This window comes from Nyctereutes procyonoides, unplaced genomic scaffold (genome assembly GCF_905146905.1).
Source record: "Nyctereutes procyonoides isolate TBG_1078 unplaced genomic scaffold, NYPRO_anot_genome, whole genome shotgun sequence".
NCBI lineage: Eukaryota > Metazoa > Chordata > Mammalia > Carnivora > Canidae > Nyctereutes > Nyctereutes procyonoides.
In genome coordinates this window covers 8,492,165-8,508,656 of record NW_026575020.1, presented here as the reverse complement: position 1 = coordinate 8,508,656, position 16,492 = coordinate 8,492,165, and the positions used below count along the sequence as shown (strand labels likewise).

At 47.4% G+C, this 16,492-nt stretch overlaps 2 protein-coding genes across 3 annotated transcripts in view; one reads left to right on the top strand and one right to left on the bottom strand.

Moving 5' to 3' along the window:
- On the top strand, positions 1 to 12,893 carry ANKRD40 (ankyrin repeat domain 40). Of its 2 annotated transcripts, none has more exons than XM_055332908.1 (5): positions 1 to 156; positions 5,084 to 5,232; positions 5,869 to 6,351; positions 9,100 to 9,272; positions 10,380 to 12,893. In XM_055332908.1, the coding sequence occupies exons 1-5, from the start codon at positions 23 to 25 to the stop codon at positions 10,524 to 10,526; spliced, it is 1,086 nt and encodes a 361-aa protein (XP_055188883.1). In that variant the 5' UTR covers positions 1 to 22; the 3' UTR covers positions 10,527 to 12,893. The 2 variants fall into 2 exon arrangements, with proteins under 2 accessions (XP_055188883.1, XP_055188873.1); XM_055332898.1 differs by having other exon boundaries at positions 9,100 to 9,281.
- A 1,025-nt stretch (positions 12,894 to 13,918) lies between these two features.
- Positions 13,919 to 16,492, bottom strand: part of ABCC3 (ATP binding cassette subfamily C member 3) — a 44,545-nt gene continuing 41,971 nt past the window's right edge. Inside the window, exon 31 of the mRNA XM_055336967.1 lies at positions 13,919 to 14,937. Within this exon, the coding sequence (XP_055192942.1) occupies positions 14,829 to 14,937 (109 nt within the window). The 3' untranslated portion in view covers positions 13,919 to 14,828. The remainder of the gene's footprint in view (positions 14,938 to 16,492) is intronic.

Below are 16,492 nucleotides of genomic sequence, written 5' to 3'. Positions count from 1 at the left end.
GGGGCCTGGGCCCGAGGGGAAGATGAGCGCGCTCCTAGAGCAGAAGGAGCAGCAGGAGAGGCTGCGGGAGGCCGCGGCCTTGGGGGACATTCGGGAGGTGCAGAAACTGGTGGAGAGCGGGGTGGATGTGAACTCCCAAAACGAGGTCAACGGCTGGTAAGTGGGGAGCGGGGGAGGCCCAGGTCAGAGCAGCGGGCCGGGGGGAGGGGCGCCCCTGCCGCCGAGGCCCGGCGCTGCCCGCGGACGCCCGCGGAGGCGTGGCCGGGCGCCGGGGCCTCGGAGGCCTGCGCTCGCGAGGCCAGCCCGGGCTCCCCCTCCCCGCCGCCCCCCTGCGCGGTGCCGCCGCCCGCGCGGCCCTCCCCAGCCCCCGCCCACGTGGTCCTCCCGGGCAGCGCCCCCCGCCGGGCCTGCCCCCCCCTCCCCTCCGCACCCCGCTGGCTCGCCGGGCCGGAGGGAGCCCTGCCGGCTGCGATTCGATTGATCCCGCACGCTCGTTCGTATGGCGCGCACCCCAGTTCCGGGGGTTGAATTATTTTGCCGCAGGAGCTTCTGGAGAACACACCTGTGCACAGCAGAAAAAAAAAAAAAAAAAAAAAAAGCATTTAAGCAACCGAGCAACTATGAATCCTATAAATTAGCACGGTTTCTTTTCCCAAGACCGGAGGAAAAAAAAAATCACTCGCATCACTCTTGTGTCTCTCTCTCTGTGGTCTCACTGCACCAGTGATTTGCAGCTGCCTGTGGAAGGCTGACTTACTCGGTCCCCCGGAGTGTTTTTGCTTTATTTCCTTATTACATTTTACGTATAGAATTTGAATCCAGACTCTCGATGTTTGCCTGCAGACTGAGTCCTTCCCGACTAAAGGAGTCCCCATCTTAGGATGTGCTGGTCAAATTTTTAGTGTTAAGTTACCGAATGTGGTGTTATTCTGTCCTCTTCACACTTCATTTTTGGAGTTCTATTTGAGCCAAGCCGTGCTTAACCTGAGGCCTCTTTTTGCTAGCTTAAAGTGAGTTTGGAAAGGTTTTATTTTTTAGAAGTGGAATCCTACATTTTGGAATGGAGAGGGACATTGGAGATGGCTCCAACTGCAGAGAATAATAACCAGCGCTAACTAAGGTCACACAGCTATTGACAGGCTAACCAGAACCACAACCGTGGTTTCCTGGCTCGCTTGTAGACTTACCTACCTCCTAAGGAAAACAGCCTAGATAGCTATCCAGAAGGCCAGGAAACAGTGGCCTGCTGCCTTTTGGTTTTGTTTTCCTTAAAAGTGTTTGCAAACAAGCTTGCTGCTCTGTGTGTACCTTTTCTGAGCATTGCTCTGTGGTTTACAAGCTGTGACTCACTGTTTTGGCAGTGGGAGGCAGTGTTGTGTAGAAGGAGTCCAGTCTTTCCAGCAGGTTCTTCACCCTTCCCTGCTTTAGCTAATACAAGCTTGCCTGGGTAACTTCATTTCCCAGTCATTTCCCAGTCACCCTTCCCTGCTTTAGCTAATACAAGCTTGCCTGGGTAACTTCATTTCCCAGTCACAAGAGTGTTGTGAGCAAGTTAGGAGAAGAAGCATAGTATGAATCGCTAACATGTATTGAGTTTGCTCTTGACGTAAACAAGGCTCTGAGAGCTGAGCCTTATTATCTCATTCACAACTACTCGAGAACAGAGATGTTACTCTCTCTGTTGTATGGATGGGGAAACCGAGGCCCGGCAAGATTAAGTAATTTCCCCAAGGTCATAGGATTTACTGAAAAGGAAGCCAGCATCTGACTCCAGACCCTACTTTCCTAACCACAGTGCCAGCCACGTTGCAATAGGTGTTTGGTATTTGTAAGTTGAATCTGAAGCAACCTGAAGAGGCTTCTCCTCAATCGGAGAAGATGTCTGTTAGGCACCTCATGTTGGAGGTTCAAGCTTGCATTCGTGATCTCCCCTCATCCCCCTAATTGCCCCAGGCCTGCTCCTCTGAGGCCTACTCAACTCGGGGTCTGGGGTGCTCAGACCAGAGACGATGGTGCCCTGATGGTGTCCTTGCCTCCTGTCTCCCTCATATTCCACATCCAGCCAGTCAGCTAATTCTGTCAGCCTCATTTACAACTGTAGTTAGAATCTTAACACTTCTCATTAGCTCTACCTCTACACCTATGGTACACAGCCACCATCGTCCTGTTGCTTGGATTCTCGCTGCAGCCCCCCGACTAGTCTCCTTGCTTCTACCCTTCCACCCTGCAATCTTCTCAGCACAGCAACCAGAGGGATCCCAACATAAAACATAAATCGTCAGTCGGATCCTTTCACTCTGCTCAGAACCCTCTAGTGGTCACCATCCCACTCTGAGGAAAAGCCTGCAGTACTGGAGTTTCTACTTCCTGTCCCTACTGCTCTCCCTCCTTACCTCTATGTCTCATCTCTGTGTTTGCCTCCTTGCTCCCCTGGCCTCCTGGCTTTTCCTGGAACACCAGGCTCCATCCTGATTCAAGGCCTCTGTGGTTTTTCTTCCCTCTTAAGTCTAAAATGCTTTTACTCCCTCACCTCCTTTAGGTCTTAGTGTAGATAGGTTGGTGAGCCTTTCCTGGACCCTTGATTTAAGATGGCACCATGCCCCTGCCCTGCCTCTAGCATTCCCAAGTCCCTTCCCTTTATTGTCTGTGTAATGCTTAATCACCACCTGGCATATTATTGGTTTGGCTTATTTATTTGCTGACTGTCTCTGTTTCCTCTTCCATAAAATGGGAGGAATATTGAAAATAACATTAACTCATGGGCTTTTCAGAGATTGAATGAGTTAATGTATGTGAAGCCTTTAGAACAGTGTCCCCCATGTAAAAAAGCATTATATCTGTGTTAATTATTATTTTCTTCTTATTAAGCAGTGCGCTAGCTAATGGGATACAAAGGTTACCCTCAAATTTAATCTCTAGCATAGATAAGCGGAATGGTTACTGCTTTCAATCTGTAGTTGCTCAATAACCACAATTTCAGCACTGATGAATGATACCCAGTGCCTCTGGTCTGAAATACTTCCCAGGGCTAACTGGATATACTGACTGCAAATTTAAAGCCTGAAGAGTTGAAGTTCAGAGATAGAATTCCCACATCAGTTGTAACTCAAGTGTGTGCAAACCCCTTGGCTTTAAGAAACAAGTAAAATGGCTGGTGAAGAAGTTGAAAATGCTTCCTGGCTGAGTTATGGCTGCCCAGAGCCACACAGGTCTGGGCTGTAAATGATGATCACTCAGGGCGTGGGGTTGTGGAGATCGTTCCGTGTTGACTTAACCCCACTTTACATGGTGATGCTTTAGCTAGTTGGTTTTCCCAGAGTGTCTCAGACCCGCTGGCAGTAAATTACCTTCTTCAGTCTCAAGCTTGTCATGAACAAGTGATTTACTATCAGCGAGTGAGTACTTTATTTCCAAAAGGGAACATACTTTTCTCATCATGATCCATTCATTTTTGAATGCTAGCTTATCATTATAATTACTCACTTTTCAAGCCTGTGCCACAGATACACACACGTACTCTTTCGCTCTGTCTCTCTCTCAGCTGCAGTTTGCCCACAATCAAGGATGTTTGGATCCTTCCACTCTGAGCAATGTCCACCTTGTTCTTGGTTCATTTGTTCAGCGATTAAGTACCTATATGTCCAAGCAGACACTTCCTTATCTTCATGAGCTTGTATTTCAGAAGTTGAGATCAAGCCTCTTCCCTTATTTCTCCCAAATTGGCAATCTTTTCTTCATACGGTTTACCTTAAAGGTACCCGGGTAACCTAATTCTAATGAATAATAGTGTGGAATATCACTCTGAAGTATCAGTGGAGTGGTTCCCAGCCAGCCAGACAGGCTCGCTTTCTGCAGTCAAATGCTCTGCCACTGAGCTATACCCCCTAGGCTCGCTTTCTGTAAGTCAGAAATGTTTAGGAGGCCAGGGCAAATCAACGTCTCCTTGGAACCAAATGAACTTTCTGGATAGTTAATACTTCCAGGTTGGTGACCTATCCCTCAGTACTGAACACATCATTCTGTTCTTTACTATATTGTATTTGGCCATAAACTGAAGATACTTACCTCCGTTAGAGAATTGATGAGTGAGGACATTTCAGAACAGAGGGGAAAAATATTTTCCTTCTACAATAATCGTTCAGCTTTGGCAACTGGGGATGAATTTAGTAACTTTGAATCCTTTCATTTCTGTTAAGATGGAGTTTTTAACCAGCATGCTAATTACATTGCTATGCAGTGTTAAAATAATAGCCCTTCAGAGTGTGCAGAATTCCTTCCTATGTATACAATAGTAAATAATTAGTTTTACTTAAATGAGTCTAATATGTTAGAACAGCTTCTTCTTGAAAATTTTGGTCATTGATGTACATTTTTCAAGTGCCTTAGGAATTAAAGTCTGTGTGCCGTGCCTTACACTTAAGCAGATGAGCCTTCTGGAGGGGACTAGAGGAGCCAACTTTTTCAAAAATGGAAATTTCAAAACCTTGTGTGTGTGTGTGTGTGTGTGTGTGTGTGAAGGAAAGAAAAGGCAAAGAGTGAGCAACTGAGATTCATCTGAGAATATCTACTATAGCAATAATAATTTCAGCAGCAGAGCAAGCTGTAGATGATTATTAGCCTGATGATATTTAATCTTCGTGTGTCATTTGATGCATATGGAGCAAGTTACTATTTTTCCTGAAAAGGAATGTGGCACTCTAAAAATAAAAACATTTTAAGGAGACTGGGACAATCTAATGAACATTACTGATGGAAAACCACTCAGCAGTACCAGTAGAGGTAGCTGGCCGGTGGAATCCCCTGGAAGCCATTGAAACGAAAGCACCTTGAATAAATTGGTTTTTCCCAAGGGCCTGGAATGAAATTTAGAAATAAATTTCAAGCATACTAAATATTTTGATCATCTGCTTTATGAAAAGAAAAGCTGAGGTTGCCAGCCTGGCTTCCTGGTTCTGGCTGAACTCTTAATGGGCTTGCATATATTTCTTGACTAGCATATGGAATTTGAAATCCCAAACCACCTCTCCTTGGTTAACTCTGTTTTTTTTTTTTTTTTTTTTTTTTTTTCCTTTTCTGCGGACAGGACCTGTTTACACTGGGCATGTAAACGCAATCATGGTCAGGTGGTCTCTTACTTATTACAATCAGGAGCTGACAAAGAGATTCTTACAACAAAAGGAGAAATGCCAGTCCAACTGACATCAAGGAGGGAAATTAGGAAGATCATGGGAGGTGAGTCTGTGTTTGGGGGCAACTTTTGATTTTGTCAAACTAATTTCAGACTTGCAGTATTATCGGCTGTGTTCTTTTTTTTTTTTTTAAGATTTTATTTATTTATTTGAGAGAGTGAGAGAGCATGATTAAGGGGAGGGCATAGGAAGGAGTAGACTCCCCACTGAGCAGGGAGCCCCATGTGGGACTCATTCTAGGACTCCGGGATTATGACCTCAGCCCAAGGCAGACGCTGAACCGACTGAGCCACCCAGGCCCCCTACTGGCTACACTCTTGATGGCAGTCAAACCACAAATAAATTTTTTAAAATTTATTTTTCTTTATTTTTTTCTTTATTTCTTTATGATATAAATACATTTTTAAAAGCAAAAGTAATATTACTGTGCCAAGACAGTAATTCCATGTGATTTCCAGGCAGGTAGGCATTTTCAGGTTTTATATTTTTTATCTGTGAAACTTAAGGTGGCAAAAATGGTAATCACAAACTTTGATGAAACAGTCCTTTCTCTTCTGATTCGAAGAGGCATATGAACAAAATATGTCATATACCAAAGAACACTAGCTTTCACAAGACACTCTTTTCTGGGTGATCTTTAAAGGGCCGTGTAAATGCTCTGTGTTCTCTTCTTTGTAAGTGGAAGAAGACGATGGTGCCGACAGCCTCCCCCAGCTAAAGAAGGAGTCAGAAATGCCCTTTGTTCCCAACTACTTGGCCAACCCAGCCTTCCCTTTTATCTACACCCCTGCGGCAGAGGATCCAGGCCAGCTACAGAATGGGGGCCCCTCCACACCACCGGCATCACCCCCTGCAGATGGCTCTCCTCCATTGCTCCCCACAGGGGAGGCTCCCCCGGCGGGGGCCTTTCCACGGGACCACACCTCTTTGGCTCTGGTTCAGAACCGGGATGTGTCTGCCCCCTCTGCCATACTCAGAACACCAGAAAGCACCAAACCGGGTCCTGTCTGTCAGCCACCAGTGAGTCAGAGCCGCTCGCTGTTCTCTTCTGTCCCGTCCAAGCCGCCAGTGTCTCTGGAGCCTCAAAATGGGACCTATACAGGCCCGACGCCAGCATTCCAGCCATTCTTCTTCACAGGGGCATTTCCATTTAACATGCAAGGTAAGCCTGCTGCAGTCTGCGGCTGTCCAGAGGTTTCCTGCTGTACCTCCTGGGTGGTGGAGGGGAGGAGGGTGTTGGGTAGTGTCAGTAGGGTGGGATTTATTTATGTACAGAAATCTATTCACAATCTTACAGAAATTTTGCAAGACTTGTATGAGGAGCTCTCTTTACTCTGATTCACAAATTGTTTACCTTTTGCCCTTTTGCCTTGAAATAGTTAAGTGTATATTTCCTAAGAACAAGGATGGTCTCTCTTACATAACCACAGTCCGATGATCAAATTTAGGAAATTTGCTATAATACCATTCTCCAATCCAGGCCATTTTTAGATATTGTCAGTTGTCTCCATGGTGCTCTCTGCACTGCCTCTACCCCTCCCTCCTGCCCCCAGCCCCCAGCCCCCAGCCCCTCCTGGGATTACCCGTTGCATTTAGCTATCCTGTTGTTCCCTTCTCCTTTCACCTGGAAGGTTTCTCAGCCTTTCTCTATCATTTTGGACCTCTAGTTTTGAAGAGTCCAGTCCAGGTATTGTGTAGAATATGATCCTCTATCACTTTTCTCTATGTACTAGTTGGTATTCTACTGTAAACAGGGGCCTCCCCTTCTCCTCCATGTATATCAGTATGAACTTGTAGATTCTTTTTTTTTTTTTTAAGATTTTATTTATTCATGAGAGACACACAGAGAGGTGCAGAGGTGCAGAGGGAGAAACAAGCTCCCTCTGAGGAGCCCAATGCGGGACTTGATCCCAGCCAACCACTGAGCCACTCAGGTGCCCCTCATAGATTCTTTACATTAGGTTATAATGCGTTATTATCATTATCTTTTTTTTTTAAGATTTTATTTATTTATCTGAAAGAGAGCATGAGTGAGAGAACACAGCAGGGGGAGAGGGAGAGGGAGAAGCAGACTCCCCTGCTGAGCAGAAAGCCTAATGCAAGGCTCGATTCCAAGACCCTGGGATCTTGACCTGAGCCGAAGACTTAACCAACTGAGCCCCCCAGGCACCCGCATTACTGTCATTATCTTGATGTTCAAATTATGCCAGATCTGTCCAGAGGGAACCCCTTCAAGCCAGTTCCCATGTCGCTTGGATGTGTCCCATCATTCTTGGAGCATTTCCTTACTTTCTAGTCCAGGAAGAGGGTCCAGGCTCCTACTGTTACCTCCCTCGCCCCAGCCCTGGAGTCAGCCATTTCTCTAAGAAGTCCTGTTCTTTCAGATGAGAGTGGTGTTCAGGTACTAGGATCTGGACACTGGGTACACGTATACTCCAGGTGTGTCATGTCTTCTAGGTCTACATGGAGGACAGAGCCAGGAAAGAAAGGAAGAAAAAAGCAAACAGACAAATATATGCACATTCATATATACACTTTTTCCTACATTTCTGTATCTATTTATCTTTTTTTTAAGATTTTATTTATTTATGTATTTATTCACGAGAGACACAGAAAGAGAGAGAGAGAGAGGCAGAGACATAGGCAGAGGGAGAAGCGGGCTCCATGCAGGGAGACCCATGTGAGACTCGATTCCAGCTCCCGGGCTCACTGAGCCAAAGGCAGATGCTCAACTGTTGAGTCATTCAAGCGTCCTGTATCTATCTTTCTTTTTTTTTTTTATTTTTTATTTTTTTACTTTTTTTTGTCCTGTATCTATCTTTATAAAAATATTAAAAAACATAAGTTCATCCAGATACCTCCAATTCTATCAGACACCACAAGGTACAGGCCAGTCTTACCTTCACTTTTTCCACATAAGTCACCCCGTCCTTTTCTGGTTTGGAGGACCTGCTACTCTAGGCGCTGGTGACAGTGGCCTAGGCATGCTATGAGGGACTCGTACATAAGGAGCAAAGCAGAACCACCAAACCCACCTAGGCACTTAACTTGGGCCATTTTGGCAGCCAGGCTCAGAATTTGGGGGCAGACTGCTTAGATCCCAGACCCTGAATGAAGTGCACAGATTGCTTCCGTGTGGAGGTATCCTGCATTCAGATCATAGATAGACTGTCTTTTTCTTTTTCTTTCTTTTTTTTTTTTTTTTTTAGATTTTATTTATTCATGAGAGACACACACACAGAGAGAGAGGCAGAGACACAGGCAGAGGGAGGAGAAGCAGGTTCCACACAGGGAGCCTGACATGGGACTCGATCCCGGGTCTCCAGGATCAGGCCCTGGGCTGAAGCAGCACTAAACCGCTGAGCCACCAGGGCTGCCCTAGACTGTCTTTTTCATACTAGTAAGTTACCTTTCTGCTCTCTCACTGTATTGACTGCCAGGAGGTTCATCTTTCATAAATACACTTAGAGTCACAGTCATTATGTTCTCATAGAGTCACTCCTCTCCCATATCTTATGTGTGCCTTTTCTTCAGCTCTCTTCCCATTCCCTGCTCATGTGTGGTTTGATTCTCAAATCCATTCGTGTGCCTTTATGTCACCTCCAGTAGCAGAAGCAAATTGTCCTTCTACACGCTGGATGATTGTCTCTCCCAGCCCCTGCCCTTACACAACCCCCTTTTATTCTGTGAACCCTGTCTTTGACATAGTGAAGACAGTGCAGGAAACCGCTGGCAGAGTCAGAAATGGGGTTGAGCTCACCCCACTGAAGGAGCTGGGTTTTCTCATTGAGAGGTACAGCCTTCGGCACAGGGCATGATTATGTATGATCATCTTCTGGAAAAGATATTAAATTACATTGGCTGACTGTGTAGGAACCATCCATTAGCATTTCTCTCTCCTTTTTTCTAGAGCTGGTACTCAAGGTGAGGATTCAGAACCCATCTCTTCGAGAAAATGATTTCATTGAAATTGAACTGGACCGGCAGGAGCTCACCTATCAAGAATTGCTCAGAGTGAGCTGCTGTGAGCTGGGGGTTAATCCAGACCAAGTGGAGAAGATCAGAAAGTTACCCAATACCCTGGTAAGAAAGGTAAGAACGGTCTGTTAAGCATGTGTGGTTGGTAGCTTTTTTGCATTTTGGAAAATAGCCAGTTTCCTCCTTGGCTGTATGAATCATAGTTGAGAACTGAAAAGAGACCAGAAAAGGAGCAAAGGGTGGTTTTCCAGACACTATCACTGAGCTTTTCTTTCCCTCTACTAGGTCTACTCGGACATGACATTTTTGAAAGTTGTAGGTGCCCGAGAGAATTTCCTGAGCTGCCACTCACATGTACCTATTTTTGGTTGTTTGTGTAGTGACATGTAAGGATTACTTAGTGTACCAGCAGATAAGCCCCATGTTAAGAACCAGGTTAAATTACAGGGCAAACCCACATGGATACATGTGTGGGCCTGCCAACATCTGTGGTTTTCAGGGCACCTGGGAAAACTGATCTAAATGGCCTCTCGCTTCGGGGGGTGCTTATCCTAGGGCAGCTGCTGTTAAGGGTTCCTGCGCCCTGCCGACCAACTCACACCCCTGGGGAACTTCCTGCACTGTCTACTCTCAGTGACATTGTGCCATAGGGGTCTTCTTCTCCTTCCTCTTCTTCCTCCTCTTCCCCCCACCCTCGTCCCCTACTTCCTTGCCTTCTTCCCCTCCTCCTTCCCCCATCTCCCTCTCCTCCCCTCTCCTCCCTCCTCCTTCCCCCATTTCTCCCCCTTCTCTTCCTCCTCCCCCACTTCTTCTTCCTTCCTCTCTGTCCTCCTACCTCCCCCTTTCCCCCTCCTCTTCCTACTCTTGCTCCTTTTTTTTTTTTAAATATTTTTTTTCTTTATTTATGATAGTCAGAGAGAGAGAGAGAGAGAGAGAGAGAGAGGGAGGCAGAGACACAGGCAGAGGGAGAAGCAGGCTCCATGCACCGGGAGCCCGACGTGGGATTCGATCCAGGGTCTCCAGGATCGCGCCCTGGGCCAAAGGCAGGCGCCAAACCACTGCGCCACCCAGGGATCCCCCTACTCTTGCTCCTTATACTAGTAAGCTGCCTTTGGGGCTTTAAAATGAGCTGAGATACTGGTATGGACACAACACACCAAACACATAGAAACAAGTGATGACTCCTAATCTGTTTAATCTATTTTGTTTTAGGACAAAGATGTCGCTCGACTCCAAGACTTTCAGGAGTTGGAATTGGTTCTAATGATAAGTGAAAACAATTTTCTGTTCAGAAATGCTGCATCCACACTGACTGAAAGACCTTGCTACAACAGGAGGGCTTCCAAACTGACTTATTGACACAGTGGGGACTTTTATCGCTGAGAGTACTGTGACAGTGTGCAGCACCTCTGGGCCAAGGCCAAGCCATGGATCTGAATGCCTTGGGCTCCCGGGAGGGCCCCGGTGCCACTGTGTAGTGTACACTAACATGGTTCTGCCAAGGTAGGAAGCCCCTGACACCCACCCCACCCCCCAGCAGCGGTGCCACTCCTCCAAGCCTCTTGGTGCACAATAAACCGATTGCTTGAAGCTGCAAAGAGCTGAGAAGTGGTCTGGAGAGGCAGAAGCTGGCAGTTCTGAATCCCCTGTCTCATGTGCCCCGAGTATGTGAGTGGCCCCAGCAGATGAGAGAGAGCAGAGCAGGCCTCTTACAGCCACGCCTGTAAGGTGCACCTGCAGGGCGGGCCTGGGCCTGCTCTATGGGTGGTGCACCCTTGTGCCTCTGCACCCTGGGCCAGCTGCAGAGGAAACTGGGGAAAGCACAGGTACCGGGCAGAGACTTTTCGTGTGACTAGTGGCTGTGAAGTTTCACATAACATATTTATACACGTTACTCAGGTTCAAAGTATTTAAGAATACAGTTACCTAGTTGTAAGTCCGCTGTTAACCAAAAGAGCTGCCCCTACCCCCGCTACCCCTTTAATCCTTTTTGAGTGCTCACCCGCTTCTCTGGTCCACTATTGCCTGGACAGTCATCGCTGCATTAACTATGTGGCCACTAGAGGGCTCTCTGATGCTTTCCAGAAGAACAACAGCTATTTTTTTTTTTTCCCCTTTTTTTTCTTTTTTTTCCTTTCAATCTCTGAAGCGGTTCCTGTCCTCTCCATGTTTTCATCGCACTGTCTGAGAAGAGCACAAACATCACCAGGTCCGTATTCTCCACTTTCATTTCCCACCAGAAATGAAGAGCATTTTTTGAAACCGAGCCTGTTGCTGTTTTTAAGGTTATTGTGGGAAACCTGACCTAAGGGAGTTAGCCTCTTTATTTTTGTATCAAAGATAAAGGTTATTTTGAAATTATCAGGATTTTTACACAACCCTGAAATCTGTTGCTTTTGTAAACAAAGTATTTCCCCCACCACCACCACGACAGGTCCACTTCACAAAGTCAGTTGTGAGCTTACCAGGCTTTGTTCAGGAAGACACCTGATGAAGACTCTTGAGCCTGGCCTACGAGTTTTGTTTTGTTTTGTTTTTTGTTTTTTTAAAGAGTGCATTCAAGAATTCTTCTCCTTTTCCTCGGTGTCATTAATGTTAGAGGAGCCACTGTCTTGTTGAAACAAACAGCTCAACTTTAGAAATAAGATCGAGCACACTTAGACGAACAGGAGGGCAGGGGTTCGAAGCCAGCTGTTGAAGAGCATCCCTGCTGTCTTAAGAAGCGTTTTCCCCATAGTGCCTATAGTTTCCAAAGAGACTTAACTTCCTAACTGTGTTAATTTTATTGGAACACTGCAACCGATGGAGCGAGAACACACAGAAGGCGTCAACGGAAGAGAATGTTGTGCTAAGCTAATGGCCTCCTGCGGTTGCCTCAGTGCTGAGCTGACGTGGAGGTGTTTTCAAGGCCAGCTTCCTGGAGTCACTCTGTTCTGTGACTTCACCGTCCTCCACCAATTACCCGATGGTGACTTACCCTTGCATGGTGTTGGCATCACCGAGGAAAGGTTACTTATCATCCCTTCTCTGAAAGGCTTTGAAGAGGAAACCTCCCTTGTGTTTCAAGCAACCAGAAGCTAGTTTACCTAAATACACTAACCTTTTTTCCTTCCCTTTGGAAAAAGTTAACAACGTACTGATAACATGAAGGCTAGTTCCATCCTGAAGGAAATAAGTCCAGTATTAATTTATGTGTAAATCACTGGGGTTAAACTCTTCTAGCCATCTAGATCAATTAGAGACTCAGAAGCAGTGGAGGTCCCTGCCCGGAGGTGGCCCTACGGGAGGAGTAGCTCCAGGGCATTTGCCGGGCTTAGAAACAGAGGTTAGCAAGGGAGACAGGGAGACCGTGGTGAAGGTGAGGGCAAGGGTGGGGCTTGGTGGCTCCGGTGGGGGCTGAGCCCTCTGCTGGCCTCTCTTCTCCTTTAAAAAGTCTTCTGTGGTCAACTGACTCCTGTGTCTGGCGGTGGGATGAGACTGCACAGTTGATGGTAGGTGAGTTTAAAGTCTTAATCTATGCATTCAGAGAAATATTTTTATATGCTTTGTGTAATTTATAACAAGGACTTTTTTTTTAGCTTTGTTAACTGTGAATTCACCCCTCCTCCACTGCATATTTAAAGCATGTGTTCACACTATGTGTAAACATTCACTGAAGACTTTATTCCTTGTGCATTGCCGACTGTTCATAACAAGTATCATTAAAATAAAATATTAACAGACTGAGCCCATATCCTTTAATTTTGGCTCCTAAGCAGTACTGCCCTTCTAACCTTGGTGGGGGGTACAGTTTTCAGATTCCTGGATAGCCCAAGGGACACAGTGCTCTGGAGGAACAAATAGAAGGGACCGTTGCCCCCACCTGAGGCACCTCTGTCCTGTGGCTGCTGGGTTCTCAGGCCCTGTCACTTGGCACCTGGAGACAGATATGTTGTGCAGTGCCTTTTCTCCTGGCTCACAGCAGTCAGCTTCATTTCCCCAGAGGAGCTGAGCCAGCTAGATGGAGGTCATCCTCTATTAACCACAGTTTTTGATTATCCTATTTACTTTATGCAACTGAGCCTTTCCTTTGGGCTGTCAGCACCTGTCAGGGCCTCCATGAGCTCAGAAGCAAACTCCCGAGGCAGAAGAGGAAATACATACAGCCTTGCACCTTCAGATCTTCAGCCGAGCACGATGCCGAATGAATCTGTGTTTCTGTTGGTTTAGGGCGGCCGGAGCCTCACAAAGCAGACGTCATGCCAAATTGGCCTAATAAATCAGGGAGCACAGCAGAGACCTTTTCTTAGCACCAAGGAGAAGCAGAATAATTTGGGCATTTGTGCTTTCATACTCGCTTTATCACAAGGATGGAAGTCTTCTTCCATACACTCATAAACATCCTGGGCAGAAACAGGCTGCCAAAAAAAAAAATGTGCTTAACCTTTAACAAATGGTCCTGCAGCACAGGCTGACCCAATACGTGGAGGAAAACCAGATCAAAGGAGCCATCTCTGCACCTACCACAAACCATTTAGGGAAGAAAGACAAATCATCCTCTCCCACTAGTCACATCACATGGAGCAGAAAGGTCAAGGAAGTGAGAGAGTCAGAGATCAGAAAACTTCTAAGGTAACAAAGAGGAGAGATCCATCCCAAATATAAGGCCTTGTGCCAGATGGACTCTGACCTGCAGAAAATGAGCATTGTTTTGGCTTGCTCAACAAGAAATTTAATTAACCCCCTCAAGATGTGTTTAACAGCCTGGACTTTCAGGGTGGGGGGTGGCCCCTGGGCCCCTCTTTGTTCCCACATAGAGCTTTGGCCAGACTGAGAAAGATGAATGGCTCAGAGGCCTCACTGGTGGTGGGGACCTGTCTGGAATAGACTTCTAAAGAAGCAAGGAAAGGAAGCTCATCTCAGCCACTGGAGAAGCAGGCGTGGAGGTCTGAGGGACGACATAAACTGTGAAGGTGCTCACAGCAGCCTTCCCAGGAGGCCTCGAATCAGATTTCAAGGGCTTTATTTCTCGCCTTTTTACAGTATCTGCACAGCAGAGCAGGAAGTACTGGCAATTACCCAGTGAATTTTGGCTGTGAAGACAATTTTTCTAGCCAAAAGCTCTCGAGTCTGAAGTTTTCAGATAATTCCAGCCATGTGGATGTGTATAAAGTCCCCTTCCACCCCTGCCTCCCCCAAAGGTCCTAACCCCAAACCTTGTGAACAGGCAGAGAGAGGCTACGTCGGGCTATATGTATTGTTGACCACATAGCTTGATTTCATCAGTGCCCCGTTTTTAAAGGATTCAGGCCAGCACCCCAGAGTACAGGACTCTGTTCCTGAGGACGGCCTGACCTGGCAGTCTGCTGTTCCAGGAGGAAAAAGCTTTATTTAAAAAAAAACAAAACCCCAACGACTTCAGAGTAGAAAATATGAAAAATCATACAGAGTAGAAAGGTCACTCCATGAAATGATTGAAAACAGCACAGTGTGGAAATAACACTAACTTGGGAATCAGGAGACCCAGGCAGCAGTCTGGGCTCTGCCTTAAACTAGCTGTGCCTGAAGGCAAAAATCCAACAAATGTCCCGGCATCTGTCATCAGGTCCATCCTGCAGATGTGCTTGGTGTCGTCCTCTTTCCTGAGGATGGGTGGCTAGGAGGAAGTCCCAAGAATGTATTTTAGGCAAGTCCAGCGTCTCTGGCCATCCCGTAGAAGATGCCTCTGGCTGCAATGAGGTTGGCTGGAGAATCAAATTCAGCTATCATCCCTTTGTCCAGGACAAGGACCCTAGCCAAAGAAAAGAAGTGGTCAGATTTCCATCAACCTAGACCTGGCCTTCTAGTCCACCCCTCCCTTCTGGGTACTGACTGCTCAGACCCAGCGGTGACATGCCAACCCTCCTACTTCAGGCGACCCACCCAATACAGCCGCTTTGCCACATGTGCACGCTTACAAGGCTGGTTATTTTAGCTGTTCCGTTTGCTCTCCTGGCAGATGAGGCGGTTTCTGGGATCAAACACAAGGTTCCTATTCATCTCTGCTAGTCGGGGCTCTGAAAACCTTTCCTAATGAGCCCTTCCCTCACCGGGGTCACAGGACTGTGCCCAGGGAGCCACGGTCCTGTGCGCTGGGCCCTGTGCGCTTCCATCTGCTTTGTGCCAACTCACAAAGGCACACGGCAGGAAAGCAGGCTGCTGGGAGGCCTGACACTGGAATCTGGGACTTTGGCTGCAAATCTGGTTGCTGCTGATGGGTGGATCTACACACACACACACACACACACACACACACACACACACACACACACACGGTCAGGCCCGGGCCTGGGATTCGAATCCCCTGCCAATTAAGCACAGAGTGCCCCTGGGGCAGAGTCACTAGCCTGGCTCCCAGGGTAAGGCAGGAGCGGAAAGGGCTCTCCCGTGCCAGGGGAGATGCCCTTTTGATGGGAGGAGGTGGCCGTACTCTGTTTCCTTACCTCCAGGGCTCCTGGGAACATGTCCTGGGGAGGTGTGTGTCTCTGCACATCTCTGCCTGGCCACTGCCCAAACTGGAGCCCAGAAGATGGCCTCTCCTCCCTTCAGTGGCTTCTCACTGTTCTTAGGGTAAGGACTGGCTGCTTTACCACAGTCCTCAAAGTGCAGCATAGTAGGGCCTGTCCCTCTCTCTCTCCTCATTTTGGTTCTACTGCCCCCTTCATCCTTTGCACTCCAGTCTCAAGTGCCCTCCTACCTCAGGGCCTTTGCATGTGTTGCATCCTTTGCCTGAAATTTGCATCTGTATCCCATTTCCTCACCCACTCGCCAGCTCTTATTCGTCCTTTAGGGCCTGGCTGGTACTTCCTTTTCTTAGGAGAGATAGTGTCCCGCTGCCCAGTGTGGACTGGCTTCCTCTGGTCTACACACATGGACCCCTGCTTCCTTCCTGCAGGCTCTACTAATACGTCCAATAGCATGATGATCTGATTAATTTCCACTGGTCCCACTAGAATGAACGAACTCCCAACCCCCAAGGTTGGTTTGAGCCTTCTACCCTCGGGGCTGCTGGTGGACATCATGTTCAGTCAGCCTGGGAAATGATCCTCTCAGCCCATCCTTGTCCCTTTTCTGGACACAGGGCCTAGCACCTCCTGTCCACCCTCTCTTGTCTAGTGGGGTGCTAGGGTAGAGCTGGAACAGACAGATGGCAGCATCGGGCATTCTCAGCGTGGTTCCCAAGTCCCTGGGGGCTGCATGGGGACACTTCTAAGACAGGGGCAAGGTCTCCCCCATTGCCCTGTCCATGGCATCCTCCCCATGTCCCCAGGCCTGTAGGTGTTTATTTTGTGAATGATGGCCTGATG